The sequence below is a fragment of the Halichoerus grypus genome, chromosome 9, assembly GCF_964656455.1.
Source record: "Halichoerus grypus chromosome 9, mHalGry1.hap1.1, whole genome shotgun sequence".
NCBI classification, from domain to species: domain Eukaryota; kingdom Metazoa; phylum Chordata; class Mammalia; order Carnivora; family Phocidae; genus Halichoerus; species Halichoerus grypus.
Window position 1 is genome coordinate 113,681,788 of NC_135720.1, and position 14,482 is coordinate 113,696,269.

The 14,482-nt window shown below is 39.6% G+C and overlaps 1 protein-coding gene across 9 annotated transcripts in view; it reads left to right on the forward strand.

Annotated features, from left to right (window-relative positions):
- ILRUN (inflammation and lipid regulator with UBA-like and NBR1-like domains) overlaps window positions 1-14,482 on the forward strand; it is a 91,582-nt gene that overhangs the window by 34,462 nt on the left and 42,638 nt on the right. For 8 of the 9 annotated variants that reach the window (XM_036072160.2, XM_078055469.1, XM_036072161.2 and 5 more), the window contains one exon: window positions 5,348-5,545. The exons of the other annotated variant lie outside the window; for it this stretch is intronic. In XM_036072160.2, the coding sequence (XP_035928053.1) occupies window positions 5,348-5,545 (198 nt within the window). The remainder of the gene's footprint in view (window positions 1-5,347; window positions 5,546-14,482) is intronic. 9 annotated transcript variants of the gene reach the window in all.

Below are 14,482 nucleotides of genomic sequence, written 5' to 3' on the forward strand. Positions count from 1 at the left end.
ATGTGTCTGGTAACAGTTCATTATTACCTTTTGCTTGTTAAATTCTTTTCTAATGACTTTTTTAATTTGAGTGGGTTTAGTATTGCTTGTTTCATGCAGTAATTATTCATGCTTCTGACTAGATCAGGATGCTTTAACTTCCTTGTTACCAAGGACTTAACAGAGAAATTCTGAGAGATGAGAAACTAGGCAGAAGGCGTATTTAGCTAAAAATCTATGCGTGTGGGGGAACCCTGTCTAGCAAGGTGATCTGATGTGAGGTGATGTAAAACTCTCAGGGCTCAAATAAACCTGTAAAAATGACCTTTTATTGACTGTGTACTTTTCAATTCTTTGTACTTTAGTTTTTTTATGATGGGGAAAGACTGGCTAAGCTTGCTGTTTATATAGTAATGAATGTACCAAATTGTTATTCTTAGTTTTTCTGACTTATTTAAAAGTAACTCTCCCTTGGATGAAAGTTCAGTGTGTCACTGAGGAAATGCCTATAATCTGGATTGACCCATGGTAGTAGATGACTGGAGACATTCATGGCTTTATAAAATTTTCATTAGCTTCTTTTCCCTTTTGATTGTAACGGTGTGGGGCATTGTTAGTTTGAGAGACACTTGGTAATATGGGAAAATAGCCATGTTTTCTGTTTTTCTTGAAATTCTTTTTTTTTCAAAGCTTAATTATATTTCTTTCCTTTTTGGGGGGCCTGATTTCTTTCTCACTTTTCTTAATGTTGTGGGCTTTTAAAAATATTAAAACAATCTCTTTCTTTTTAAGATTTTAGAATTTATTTATTTGAGAGAGTGTGCAAGAGTGAGCGCACATGGGGAGGGACAGAGGGAGAGGGAGAGAATCCCAAGCAGACTCTGCACTCCGCAGAGCCCCAGTCTCAGATGGATGTGGGACTCAATCCCATGATCCAAGATCATGACCTGAGTCGAAATCAAGAGTCAGATGCTTAACTGACTGAGCCACCCAGCCGCCCCTAAAACAGTCTCTTTAGTTCAGCTTCTGTTCACCATGTGTTCTCTCAATTACTAAAACCTGCTAAGTTGCTGATCAAAACTGCTTTTGAGGGCGCCTGGGTGGCTCAGTTGGTTAAGCGACTGCCTTCGGCTCAGGTCATGATCCTGGAGTCCCTGGATCGAGTCCCGCATCGGGCTCCCTGCTCGGCAGGGGGTCTGCTTCTCCCTCTGACCCTAACCCCTCTCATGTGCTCTGTCTCTCTCATTCTCTCTCTGTCAAATAAATAAATAAAAAATCTTAAAAAAAAAAAAAAACTGCTTTTGAAACTTACACATGAATTCAATTTTATTTAGTTAAAAAAAATTAAGACCCTGTTTATTTATACCAAAAACACTGAAAATGTCTGGCTTTCTGTGAATTCTTTATATTTTAAATATTAAAAGTTCTTAGAGTACCGCTGAAATATTTGAGATAGCAGAAACCATTTTGTATGTCAGAAATCTTCTTGATACATCCGTTCACTCACCAGACAGCTCTTGAGTTAATGGAGGATTGCGAGGGATTGGTATAAAATGGCTAAATGTCAGATCAGAACCCCAAAGAGCCTACCTTTCTTTCACCTTGGAGAAAATCTGTATTGGTGGGGCTGGCTGCTTTTTCCACTTGCTTTTGCGTGGTAACTCCAGTTTAAGACAGCCTCTGGATCTGCAGTCTCTCTTCCTGTGAAAGGCCATTCTTGTGCCTGAACACTTCTTGAAAAGAGTTGGGCAACAATTGGCTGGAGATTTTACCCTTCAGGTTACTTTGAACACATGGATTTTTTATCCTTTTGGAAATTGTTCATCCATTTTTAAATAGTTTTGTATCTGTAAGCTACATGCTCTCAATTTGATTAAGGAGAACCTGGCCTTCCATAACGAAGTAATAGTTATGTTATTAAAGAGAAAGAGGGAAAGCATGCATGTGTACTGGTTCTTTGGCATCATTCTAATCTGGCCTGAGTTCTTTCTGGAAATAGTGTAACACCGAAATATGGCAGGCCTTAGCTGTTTCTCCTCTGGCTCTTTTACTCTCATTCATAACCTTCTCTTAAGAGATAAGTGCTCACTGAAATAGTTTCATAAATAATTTTCGTGGTATTTCTCTGCTGTCATGTTTTAGGCATGCCAGGCATTTGAATATACAACAGATGAGATTGGTAGGAACTGCATATAGCTGTCCCAGCAGTTTCCCAAAGAAGATAAATGTGTCACACATTGTTTAAAATTCAGCTTTTAAGACCATGGAAAAACGGAAGTCAGACATTTAATGACATAGATGCGGAATCCCAGGATCCAAACTTTTGGCACTATATAAATTTTAGAAACTTGGGAAACTTGAACAGGAAACCTTACAATTAAAATTGAAAGTAAAAATTTGAAACTACCCCTCCAAGGTGAAAACGGACAATTTCCCTCAGCTTCTCAGTTGTTACAACCATGCTCTGTTGTCCAACCATAGTGAATGTAAAGCCAAGCAGGTTATGATAATGCTGGTATTTCTTAGACTTTGGTGAAGTAGTTGTGATTGTCATGTGAGAAAGTGGCTTCACAGTCAACTTTATTTTTTGTGAACATAAAGCAAGAGTTGAGAAAACTTGAAAAAGAACAACTGTTTCCTCCATTTTTCTTTTGGCTCCTTAAAATAGTTAATTTCTGCCTTTCTCTTCAGCACGACTATAGAGAAGGTAATTCTGCTTCATCCATTCAGCAAATTTTGTTATATTCCAGTCACTTTACAGCAGGTATGGGAAGAAAATAGTGACGAGATCAATGAAGGTCCCTTTTTTGTCTGCAGCTTAATTGAAATGCAGTCTCCAAACTTCTAGGGATTAAAAAGAACAGGGGATCTTCATCGAGGTTTGTCTTCTTCCTCATCAATCTTTGGATGTTCCTTACTACCTCCCAACTATTTCTGTAATGACTTACACCTAGTAAGTCCAGGTTTTCTGGAACTGATGGACTTTTATTTCATTTTTGTCATGTTCTCTATCATCTCAAAATTGCCATGTGTCAGGGTTTTTTTGTTTTGTTCTGTTTTTACGTTTTTTTTTAATAAAATTATATTCCATGATAATTGGAGAATCACAACCTTGATCATATGTGTGCTTGTGATACTTGGAAAGTCATAAAACACAGATTAGTCTTTCTTTTCTTCTAAATGTATCTGTCCCCCAGTAAGCCAGTTTGTAACTGAGACTTAATTTGAAGCCCTGTTGTACTAATACTTCTCAAATCCAGATTTTAGGTATGCTGGTGGTCCGTACAGCTCAGCAGTATTACCTTCCTTCTGTATTAAGAACTGGTTATCTTGGACCTTCTTAGAGTTGCCGGACTTACTAGGCTGTAAGAACTAAATGTCGTAGTGAACTCTTGGTAACTCTCAGAAAGTGAATGATTGGTTCTTCACTTTATAGCAAATTAACACTTTAGAGTTGATGGTGGATAACTCATCCAATTTTTTCTCCCAACAAGCTCCCCAGGCACCACATGAATAGAGTGTCTGTAGTAAAAAAGATCAGGACCTTAGCTGCCTAATTTTTAATCACTTAATGTTTACCAACTAATTCAGTGTCCCTGGAGCACAGCAGCACCCCTTCTTCTGCAGAGCGGGGAGCTCTGACCGTCTCGGCTACTTGTGGTTGTGTGCTCGGGACAGCCAGCCACACATTTCTCACACCCAGGCAGTCTTCGTTTTCCTTAGTTTCTTAGAAGTTCAAAAACAGACACCAACAGATGTTTCATACCAACAGATGTTGTCTTGTTACAGGTGTTGTGTGTATATGTGTTTGAAAGAACAATTGTGAATTCAGCCCCAACACAGCAGTTGAATTTTCCTCTTGGATCTTGGTCTCTAAAGAGACTGACATTTTCCAAGGTGCTCCGTGCCAGTTGCTGCTGTTCTTGACCTCAGACTGATAGGCTTTTGCCAAGCCCGTGGGCCCCAGAAATGCCAGACAATATACAGGTATTGTCAGGGTATCCCCCACAAGCTTTCCACCCGCAGCAGTTGCCCTTTATGGTGTTAACTTAGGACGGCACTTTGCTGGCAGGTGTGTTTTTAAGAGGGTCTGACGAAACATTGTGCCCACTGCTTCATCTGCCACCCCTTAAATCCTAGGAGCCCCAGAGTGTGCCGTCCAGGATGGGACTGCAGTCTCAGCAGTAGAGCTGTGGCTGCCTTTCTCTCTGGTTCCCTTGGCAATAGTACGTCCTCAGGTATATCAAAACCAGTCTGGCACTTCGAGAACAAGATACTAACACGTCCTAGAGTACTCTCAGGAGATCAGTTTCAAGCGTGCTTTGTCCTGGGAGTCCTGCCATGTCCACCTTTTCACGGTGATTAATTTTTATAATGTATAATGTATATATCCCCCCCAAAGATACAGAGTTTTCTGTCTACAGTAAAAAGGAGTATACTGGAGAGACTTCACTGGAAAGATGACCTCGAGGCACTGAGTGGCCCTATGACTTGTCAGAACAAGTCAATATATGGATTGCTCATTTTGAATTAGTTTACATAAAAATAGGTACACAGGAGGAGGTACCCAAATAAGATCTTTATCACCTCCAAAGGAGGAAAGACATTCCTGCCAATGCCTTGTCCCTGTATTGCCATTCCTTTCCTTTATACACGTACCTCTGGCTGATGTCATTACCTCTGAGACCACAGTTCGGTGTGCTGTTAGCAGGGGAGTTCATGCCACTCTTCCTATTTTCCCCACTACTGTTTGAACCTGAAAATGAAACTTTCACTTGACTCCTCTGTCTCGTATTTGCAGGATCTCTTGCACTTTGGTCTTTTCATAGTTAAGGATTCCAGAAGGAAAAGTTGTGTATCAGGGAAAAAGTTTTAAAATGAAAGTAATCCTCACGTGTTTCATCTGCTTGCCTTGATAGAAAAACCAGGGGCAATCGCATGTATTTTTACTTAGAATGTCAGCTTAAAAAGTTCCAGTGAAAATGGACATGTGTTACCTCTTAGTGAAGAAAGCAGCCTTCCAAAGATGTGGGTCTGTGCTTCATTTCCACGCCTCTTCGTGGACATCATTCTTAGATTCCACAGATTCAATGTGATGTGTGGGGTCCCCTGAAACACATCTTCTTGAAGAACTGCCTTGCTTTGGTCATATGTGCCTTATCTTAGGGATAGACTGTTGGTCAGAGGTTGTTAACTCTGATAATTCCTTCTGGTCAGTCTTGTGACATTATATAGCTCAAGGATATGTGGCTAGGTTCACGTATGTGCCAAAGACAGAGAAAGCGGCCTCTTCTACAGTTTTGTAATGAACTGCACCCAGCCTAGGACCACTAATTGCCTAACATTTTTTTCTTTTGCTTGAACTCAGGGGCAGAGGCCTGGCCTCCAGGGGTTTGTCTTAAATATGTCGGGGGAGACCAATTTGGACATGTGAACATGGTGATGGTGAGATCGCTAGAGCCCCAAGAGATTGCAGATGTCAGCGTCCAGATGTGCAGCCCCAGCAGAGCAGGAATGTATCAGGGACAGTGGCGGATGTGCACTGCTACAGGACTCTACTATGGAGGTGAGTATGTCCTTGTGCAGCCCAGGGTGAAGGAATTAAGGTAACATCTTACAGCATTCCCAGTGTTGCTCACAGAGCCTGTCAAATTACGTAACAAGGCGTGGCCTCTTTTAAACAGTCACCCCGAGCAGGTAAATGACTTGAATTTAATGACCATCTAATTGGTTCAGTCTAGTGCTCTCCCTTTTCCACTGGCAGTTTAGTTAAAGTTTAGTGAAGTGTGTGAGAGATCTATATCTTGCATTCTAAACAGTGATTTGGTAGTGCTGTTCTTTTTATTATATAATCTAGTAGGTGCTGTAAGAATACTGAAGGCAATCCTTGTTCTCAGAGTCTCTAGATGTAAGTCCTATAAAAAAAGAAAACGCACAAAATGTGCGTACTTCTCCCAGCCGGACAACCCATCAACACCTCTCTCTCCTCTTTGTTGCCATACTTCTTGAGCAGAGTGAGCTACACTGCCTCTTCTTCCCTTTTTTCATTTGTTCTTCAACCCAGTTTATTCTTTACCCACTCCAGAGAAATGAAAATCAGAGACTACCCAGTTTCCAAATCCAGCAGCCACTTAGTCTTCGTACTAACTGACCCTCTGTCATTGGGCACCATACTCCAAATGTGTTCTGAACTGTGTACCTTCCTAGACTCACATGATAGCTGTCTTGTTTCTCCTCCTCTGAGTGATCTTTGTCTGTCTCTGTCTAGTCTCCTCTTTGCCCCAGGATTGCTAGATTCTGAGCTGGGTCCTGTCCATGCTCCGTGACCTCATCCATCCACATAGGTTCGGCTGTCACCAGTACAGTGCGTGGTAATGTTCAAATTCGTATCTGTGGCTGCAAACTCTCTTCGGAGCTCCAAACCTGTGTTTTAACTGCTTATGGACAGAACACTTGGACATCCTGTAGATGTCTGAATCTTAATGTCTCCCAGGCAAAACTTAACATTCTTCTCATCAGCACCCCACTGAGGTGATCAGGCAGGAGCCTTGGAGTCATATTTTGTTCAGTTTTAAAACTGTTCTTCATCACAAACCAGTTCCTGTTGGTTCCACTCTATCCCGTGTCCTGGTAATCCAAAGAAAAGTAAATAGTAAATAGTTCCAGCCTTGTGGGAACCCTTAACTGGACTCAAGGCCAGTGGGGCCTTTGGAGTGATTTCAAGGGGTCCTGGAATTAATGTTCTTCTATATGTTTTTGCAGCCAATGGAAACTTTGTGTATTTTTATAGCCTTGAAAAATTTTAATGTTAGAAAGGGTGTCTCATAGTGCTTATATGACATCATTCTTTGCCTAAAACCTTCATGCCTACTGTACTGAAGCCCAATTCCTTGGCATGGCGCTTAAAGCTCCTCACGATCTGGCCTCGTTTTCACTTTTATCATCAGTCTCCTCTTTACTCCCCCACAGCCGGTCCCCAAAGACACCACATGCTTTCACTTCACCATGCCTTTGCTTGTGTTGTTCCGATTGCCAGAAATATCTTTTCTTTCCAGTAAACTCCTGCTCATCTTCAGGGCCATGATGAAGTCACCATTCCTCCTTCCCCTTTCCCTCCTTTGTTTACTCTCCTCACGACCCCATGGAAATTTATCCCTCCTTTTTTCATTAATATTACGCACGGGCATACGTATTATACTTCACACATTGTATTTTAGGTGTTTGTTTACTTACCCTTCTCTCCTGCTAGACTGTGAACTATTTGTTGAATGACAAACGAATGTGCAGTCATGTATCAGAATGCAGAAATGATTTGTCCCTTCCCTTCTGGACTCTCTTTTTCAGGCCACTTTTTTTTTTTTTTTTAAATTAACATATAATGTATTATTTGTTTCAGGAGCATAGGTCTGATTCATCAGTCTTATATAATACCCAGTGCTCATTACAGCACATACCCTCCCCAGTGTCCATCACCCAGTTACCTTATCCCCCCATCCCTCTCCCCTCCAGCAACCCTCAGTTTGTTTCCTGAGATTGAGTCTCTTATTGTTTGTCTCCCTCTCTGATTTTGTCTTGTTTCATTTTTTTTCTCTTTCCCTATGATCCTCTGCCTTGTTTCTTAAATTCCACATATTAGTGAGATCATATGATAATTGTCTTTCTCTTGATTGACTTATTTCACTTAGCATAATACCCTCTAGTTCCATCCACAGTCTCGTTGCAAATGGTAAGATTTCCTCCTTTCTGATGGCTGAGGAATAGTCCATTGTCTACATATACCACATCTTCTTTATCCATTCATCTGTCGATGGACATCTGGGCTCTTTCCATAGTTTGGCTATTGTGGACATTGCTGCTATAAACATTGGGGTGCAGAAACCCTTTGGATCACTGCATTTGTATCTTTGGTGTATATACCCAGTAGTGCAATTGCTGGGTCGTAGGGTAGCTCTATTTTCAACTTTTTGAGGAACCCCCATACTGTTTTCCAGAACAGGCCACTCCTTCTAATAACTTTTGTATCTGCACAGTTGGAAGTACAGTTGACCCTTGAACAACATGGGGGGTTAGGGGTGCTGCACAGTTGAAAATCCATGTATAACTTTTGACTCCCCAAAAACTTTACTAATAGCCTTGTTGACCAGAAACCTTACCAATAACATTAACAGTTAATTAACGCATATTTTGTAGTTATATGTATTATATACTGTGTTCTTACAGTAAAGTAAGCTAGAGAAAAAATGTTATTCAGAAAATTGAGAGAGAAAATACATTTACAGTACTGTCTTGTATTTATTAAAAAAAAAAATCCACATATAAGTGGACCTGTGAAGTTCAAACCCGCGTTGTTCAAAGGTCAACTAGTTACTTCCACTGCTGAGCTCCCATTGCATTTTCTTCTTTTTCTTTCCCCCATTGCATTTTCTCTGCACCTCTCACTCCCTTGCCTCTCTTTGGCACCTTACCTCTTTCTACCCAGTTATTTGACGAATGTCTGATATACCTTTAAAACTTAAGGTGATACATGTCTTGTTTATCTTTGTAACTTCAAAAAGCTGAGCCCAGTGCGAAGTGGAGATTTTTTTAAATGAATGTCAGTGTTTTTAAGGGAGGGGCATGACCACATACGTGACTTAAAAAAAAAAAAATCCCTTTGATGCAAAGATATTGCTTCTTACTGTTTTCTAGAGTTTGAGAGCTCTGGTCACGTGCGCGCACATGTGTGTGTGTGTTTCAGTGTTAAGATCAATATAATTATCACTATATGGGCCATTAAAATTTATACTTGTAACATCCCCCTCCAAGTCTAGAACTACGTGGAGTATAAAATATACTAGCTTTGGAGGCAATAAAGAATTTAAAGCCTTGGTTATATAATCTGTGAGTTGTTTCTCAGGATTTTGTGAAATCTAACACCTTCAAGAGATCTTAATAATTGATCTGGTTCCATGATTTTCAAAGCATTTTTTTTTAAATCAGTAGAAACCTTTCCTTTATAAGAGCATATATGAATGCCCCCTCAAAAAAAGGGAAAACCTAAAAATGCAACTGGTTTTGTTGAATTGGGAGCCTCCTTAACCTGTGTTGCCTGCTCTGATGACCTCTAGTGCTGTGTGGTGCAGTTTGCAAACAGTTCATCTTCTCTAGTAAAGAATTTAATTCCATTGTACAAACTACTAATTTCATTGAATCCAGATTACTCTTGATTATAACACATCCTGATAGCAGAGATGGTAAATTGCTGGCAGAATCCGAATATAGTATACATAAAACCACAACTATGAACATGTAAAAGAAAATAAGCTGCCTTGTTAACTGTGATTGGCTCTTCTCAGTTTTTCTATGAAGTCTCACCTTGCAAGCTCATAAAGTGTGGTGTAGTGGGAAGAGTTTGGAAAGTAGGCTTAGGTTGCCTGGGCACAAATTTGGACAAGTTAGGTAACTACTCTGTGTCTCACCTTTCTGTCTTAACAACAAAGCTTGTTTCTTTTGTTTTTGGTGGGTGGTCTCCTCTACAGTCTTTAGATGGTCTTCTGTAGAAAGAATCATTTTCTTTATTTTTACACTTATGTTTCAGTTCATTTCTGTTCCTCAAAAGGAATTTTTGCTGTATTTAATAATTTATAAAGTGGGTCCCCTTCCCCCATTTTAAATTGGTTGTGCCCTCTCAGAGTATCTCAGGAGAAGTGCTCTTGGCGTCTTGTGTGGACAGTTCTCCATTATGTGGGGCATGTGTATATGACCCTTGGCCCTCTCTCACTAAATACTCTAGCTTCTATATTCATCTTTACTGGCAACCCTCTTCTTCCACCACACGTTTCTAACCATCTTGGTTAAATACCACTAAGTATCTGATTCCTGGCAGATTTATTTTCAAGCCCAAACATTTTCTTTTATCTTCTTTTTATAGACTTTTGCTTCTTAGGTAAAAGCTACCTGTTATCTAATATCTGCTGTATGTCAGGCACTGTATTGGTCTTTGTACATATAAATTACCTTTTATAAAGGAAGTACTGGCTACATTTTATGGATGAGGAACCTGAAGACCAGAGATAATTAATAATTTGTCTAGGGTTCAGTAAAAGTTAAAAATTCATTATAAATTATTATAAATTAAGAAAAGTAGTTTTATGACCTTTGTGATTAATTTGGCCCTCACTACTACATGGGGCTTACAAGGAAACTTTGGCTCCAGGGTGTGGATACTTGTCAGGGCTTAGGGAGGGTAGGGTATATAGTCCCCAGGTCTTCTCTACATTTCCATAGTAAGTTAGGAATGAAGTGGGGTTAATATTGGTGAGGCGACTCTTAGGTAGTTGGGTAAATATCAGTGTTCCACAAGGAGTTCCTGCCTGCTCGGAGATGCACACTTCGTAAGAACACTTAGGACACTTGACTCTTGGGAAGCAGTAAGCAGCATGCGTATCACCATTTTAGTCTTGATACCAACAGTAACATGCCTCCTCTGTTCCTATAATAGAGTACACCCTTCCAGAATTCCATAGGAAAGATTTACCCCTGCACTGTGATGGTTCCTTCTAAGTCAGAGGCATTCTGGTTGTGAAGTAAGCTAAGATGAAATGATAGTGTGGTCATCACGTGCTGATGAAGGTTTCTCCCACTTGAAGTAGCTCTTCTTGTTAATAGTTCACATGGGTTCCTAGGAACATTGTATATGTACATTAAATACACATTGTTCGTTTAGTTTCTCAGAGGTTAGAAATGGAACTTTCCTTATATATATATATTTTAAAGATTTTATTTATTTGACAGAGAGAGACATAGCAAGAGAGGGAACACAAGCAGGGGAGTGGGAGAGGGAGAAGCAGGCTTCCTGTGGAGCAGGGAGCCCGAGGTGGGGCTCAGTCCCAGGACCCTGGGATCATGACCTGAGCTGAAGGCAGACGCTTAACGACTGAGCCACCCAGGCGCCCTCCTTATATATTTAAGATTTATTTATTTTAGAGAGAGAGGACGGGTGCGTGGGGGGGGGTGGCTGGCAGGCAAAGGGGAAGAGGAAGAGAGAGAATCTCAAGCAGACTCCCTGCCAAGCAGGGAGCCCGATGTGGGGGCTCGATCTCACAACCCTAGGATCACAACCTGAGCCGAAACCAAGAGTCTGACACTTAACCGACTGTGCCACCCAGGCATCCCTGGAACTTTCCTTATTAAGCTCCTAAACCATAATATGTCCCACATGTTAGAAAATGTATTGGGTGCTCTATATAAACCACACTATTTCCTAAAACTTTTTTTAAGTTCTTCTTCTACCTCCTCCAATTATGGAGTGTCCTTCCTAGCCAGGTGATGCAGGACTGTCCCTCCTCATTCTTCTCCTGTATTTTTACTGATCGGTGTTGTAAAAGAAGCCCTGGTTTCATATAGACTTCCTCTAGATTCCATACTTGTGTCTTCCATTTACACACTATTTTACTTGGCACTTCTGCCAGTTCTCTTTCCCTCTTGCCTTTTGAACCCACCTTTTTTTTTCCTTTCTTTTTTTAATTGAAGAATAATTAACATACTGTTGTTTTAGTTTCAGGTGTACAACATAGTGATTTGATATTTATATATAGTATGAAGTGGTTACCACAGTAAGTCTGGTTACCATCTGTCACCATGCAAAGTTGCTACAGCATCATCGATTATATTCCCTATGTTGTACATTACATCCCTGTGTGTTATTTATTTTATTACTGGAAGATTCTGCCTCTTAATCCCCTTTGCCTATCTTATCCATCTTGTTAAAAAGAAACCCTCCCCTTTGGCACCCATGAGTTCTTTGTATCTGTGAGTCTGTCTGTTTTGTTTTATTAATGTAATTCCACATATAAATGAAATCATATGGTGCTTGTCTTTGTCTGACTTATTTCACTTAGCATAGTACCCTGTAGGTCCATCCATGTTGTTGCAGATAGCAAGATTTCATTTTTTTTTTTAATGGCTGGGTAATAGTGTGTGTATGTGTGTGTGTGTGTATACATATATATGTGTGTGTGTGTGTATGTATATGTGTGTATATATGTGTGTGTATATATATATATACACACACACACATGCCATATCTTCTTTACCCATTCATCTTTTGATCAACTTGGCTATTATAAATAATGCTGCAAGGAACATAGGAGTATGTATGTCTTTTCAAGTTAGTTTTTTTTTTTTGTTGAATATCTGCTGGATAGTATGGTAGTTCTATTTTTAATTTTGTGAAGCACCTCCATACTCTTTTCCTTAGTGGCTGCACCAGTTTACATTCCCAGCAGTGTATAAGGGTTTCCTTTTCTCCACATCCTCATCAAAACTTGATATTTCTTGGGGTACCTGGTTGGCTCAGTTGGTAGAGCATGCGACCCTTCATCTTGGGGTCATGAGTTTGAGCCCCATATTGGGCATGGAGCCTACTTTAAAAAAAAAAAAAACACCTTGATATTTCTTGTCTTTTTGACAATAGCCATTCTGACAGGTGTGTGATGGTATTACATTGTGGTTTTGATTTGCATTTTCCTGATGATTGGTGATACTGCGCATCTTTTCATGTGTCTGTTGGCCGCCTGGATATCTTCTTTGGAAAAATGTCTATTTAGTTGACCTTACATTAGAACTTCTCTCTTTTATATGTTGGACTCAAAAGGTTGCCTCATTTCCTTCTGGAAGATCCTCAGTAAGGCACTCTGTGTTTCAATTCTGGTCTCTAGAATTCTGTAATATCAGAAATATGAGTAGCCCTTGAGAACAACAGATTTCTTTTTTGATGAAGAAATGCTAACCTAAGCTGATTGTGACTTGTGTGGAAAATGTTTTTATATTTAGAAGGGATATTTCAAATGTAAATGAATCTGAAATCCTTAAATATCTTTATGTTGTAAGGTTTATATTAAGTGTATAAGGTGATGTGCTATTTCAGCTTCAGAGAAGGAAACCTGCTGTTGGTAGTAGTGCCACCAGATGGTGGTAATTATTTGGTGGTTGTGTCTAGGTAGTTCCACATGAGTCAAAGGCAATGTGAAATGGCTGTACTGTTCAGATTAACCTCTAAAATGCACATATGTGTGTCATGAACCTGTTTGGAGCATAGAAAATCAAGAAATCAGACAAAACAGTGATCAGTCTATAAAGGGTAGTAAATAAAATATTTGCATGTCTGAGTATGAAGCATCAAATGTTGTAATTTCTTTGAAATTCAACTGTGAGTAGTTCTAATATGTGGTGTTAGTGCTAGCTAGCAGTTTGCTTCATAATTAGTTTTATTATTTGACAGAAGGGAAAATATAATTTGAAAGCAGCATCTTTTTTTCTTATGGTAGCTAAAGCTCTTTTGTTAATAAACTTCTCTGATCTGGAATGTTAGGATTCAAGGATTCAAAATTTGGAGATTGACAGTTCCTTAAAAATGTTTTTAACCAAATATCTTTCTTAAAATATGAATATACTTCTTGTTAAAAAGAAAAAAAATAGTCTAAAATCCCTGACAATTTTAAAGGTTAAATACTCAAGCATAATTTGCTTTTAAAAAATAAGTATATGGAATCCTTAACTTTTTGTGCGTATGCATTGGTAGGGGCTATAGCTAGGGCTGGATCTAGTTAAAAAGTGTTTTGTTTTGTTTTGTTTTTAAGATTTTATTTATTTATTTGACAGAGACATAGCGAGAGAGGGAACACAAGCAGGGGGAGTGGGAGAGCAGGCTTCCTGCAGAGCAGGGAGCCCGATGCGGGGCTCGATCCCAGGACCCTGGGATCATGACCTGAGCCGAAGGCAGATGCTTAACGACTGAGCCACCCAGGCACCCCTAAAAAGTGTTTAGTAACTTAGTATAACCGTATCATAGTAAAACACATAAAAACTGCATTTCTTTGAGTCTTAGGTGATAGTAATTTTAATATGCATCATTGGTTTAATGATTACCTTTCTTGCAGGGAGAGAGGTAGAGCCATTATGGCAAATGAACACATTTGGTTATATGTTTCTTTTAATTTCAGAAATAATAAAAATGAGGGAAAAAGAGCAATGGAGGGATATGTACATTTCCCCTTTGCAAAAAAAAAAAGGGCGCCTGGGTGGCTCAGATGGTTAAGCATCTGCCTTCGGCTCAGGTCATGATCTCAGGGTCCTGGGATCAAGTCCCGCATCGGGTTCCCTGCTCAGTGCAGAGCCTGCTTCTCCCTCTCCCTCTGCCATTCCCTCTGCTTGTGCTCTTCTGTCTATCTCTCTGTCAAATACATAAATAAATAAATCTTTAAAAAAGAAATGTGTACATATATGCCGAAATTGCTTTACCTGAGACATTCTTAAGGTTTTACTGAATTATTGTGTAACAGGAAGTTTTAGTAAGTGCAGTATGGTGTACAGTTTCTACTGAATCAGGCCAGATCATATCTCTTAGAAAAGTAAGGAAGCAAGCATAATTGCTTTCCATTCAAATGATGGTGAATACCTAATTTATCAGTATGTGCTATAAACCTGCTGAAAATTGTGTGGTTATTTTGTAACAGACTGATGA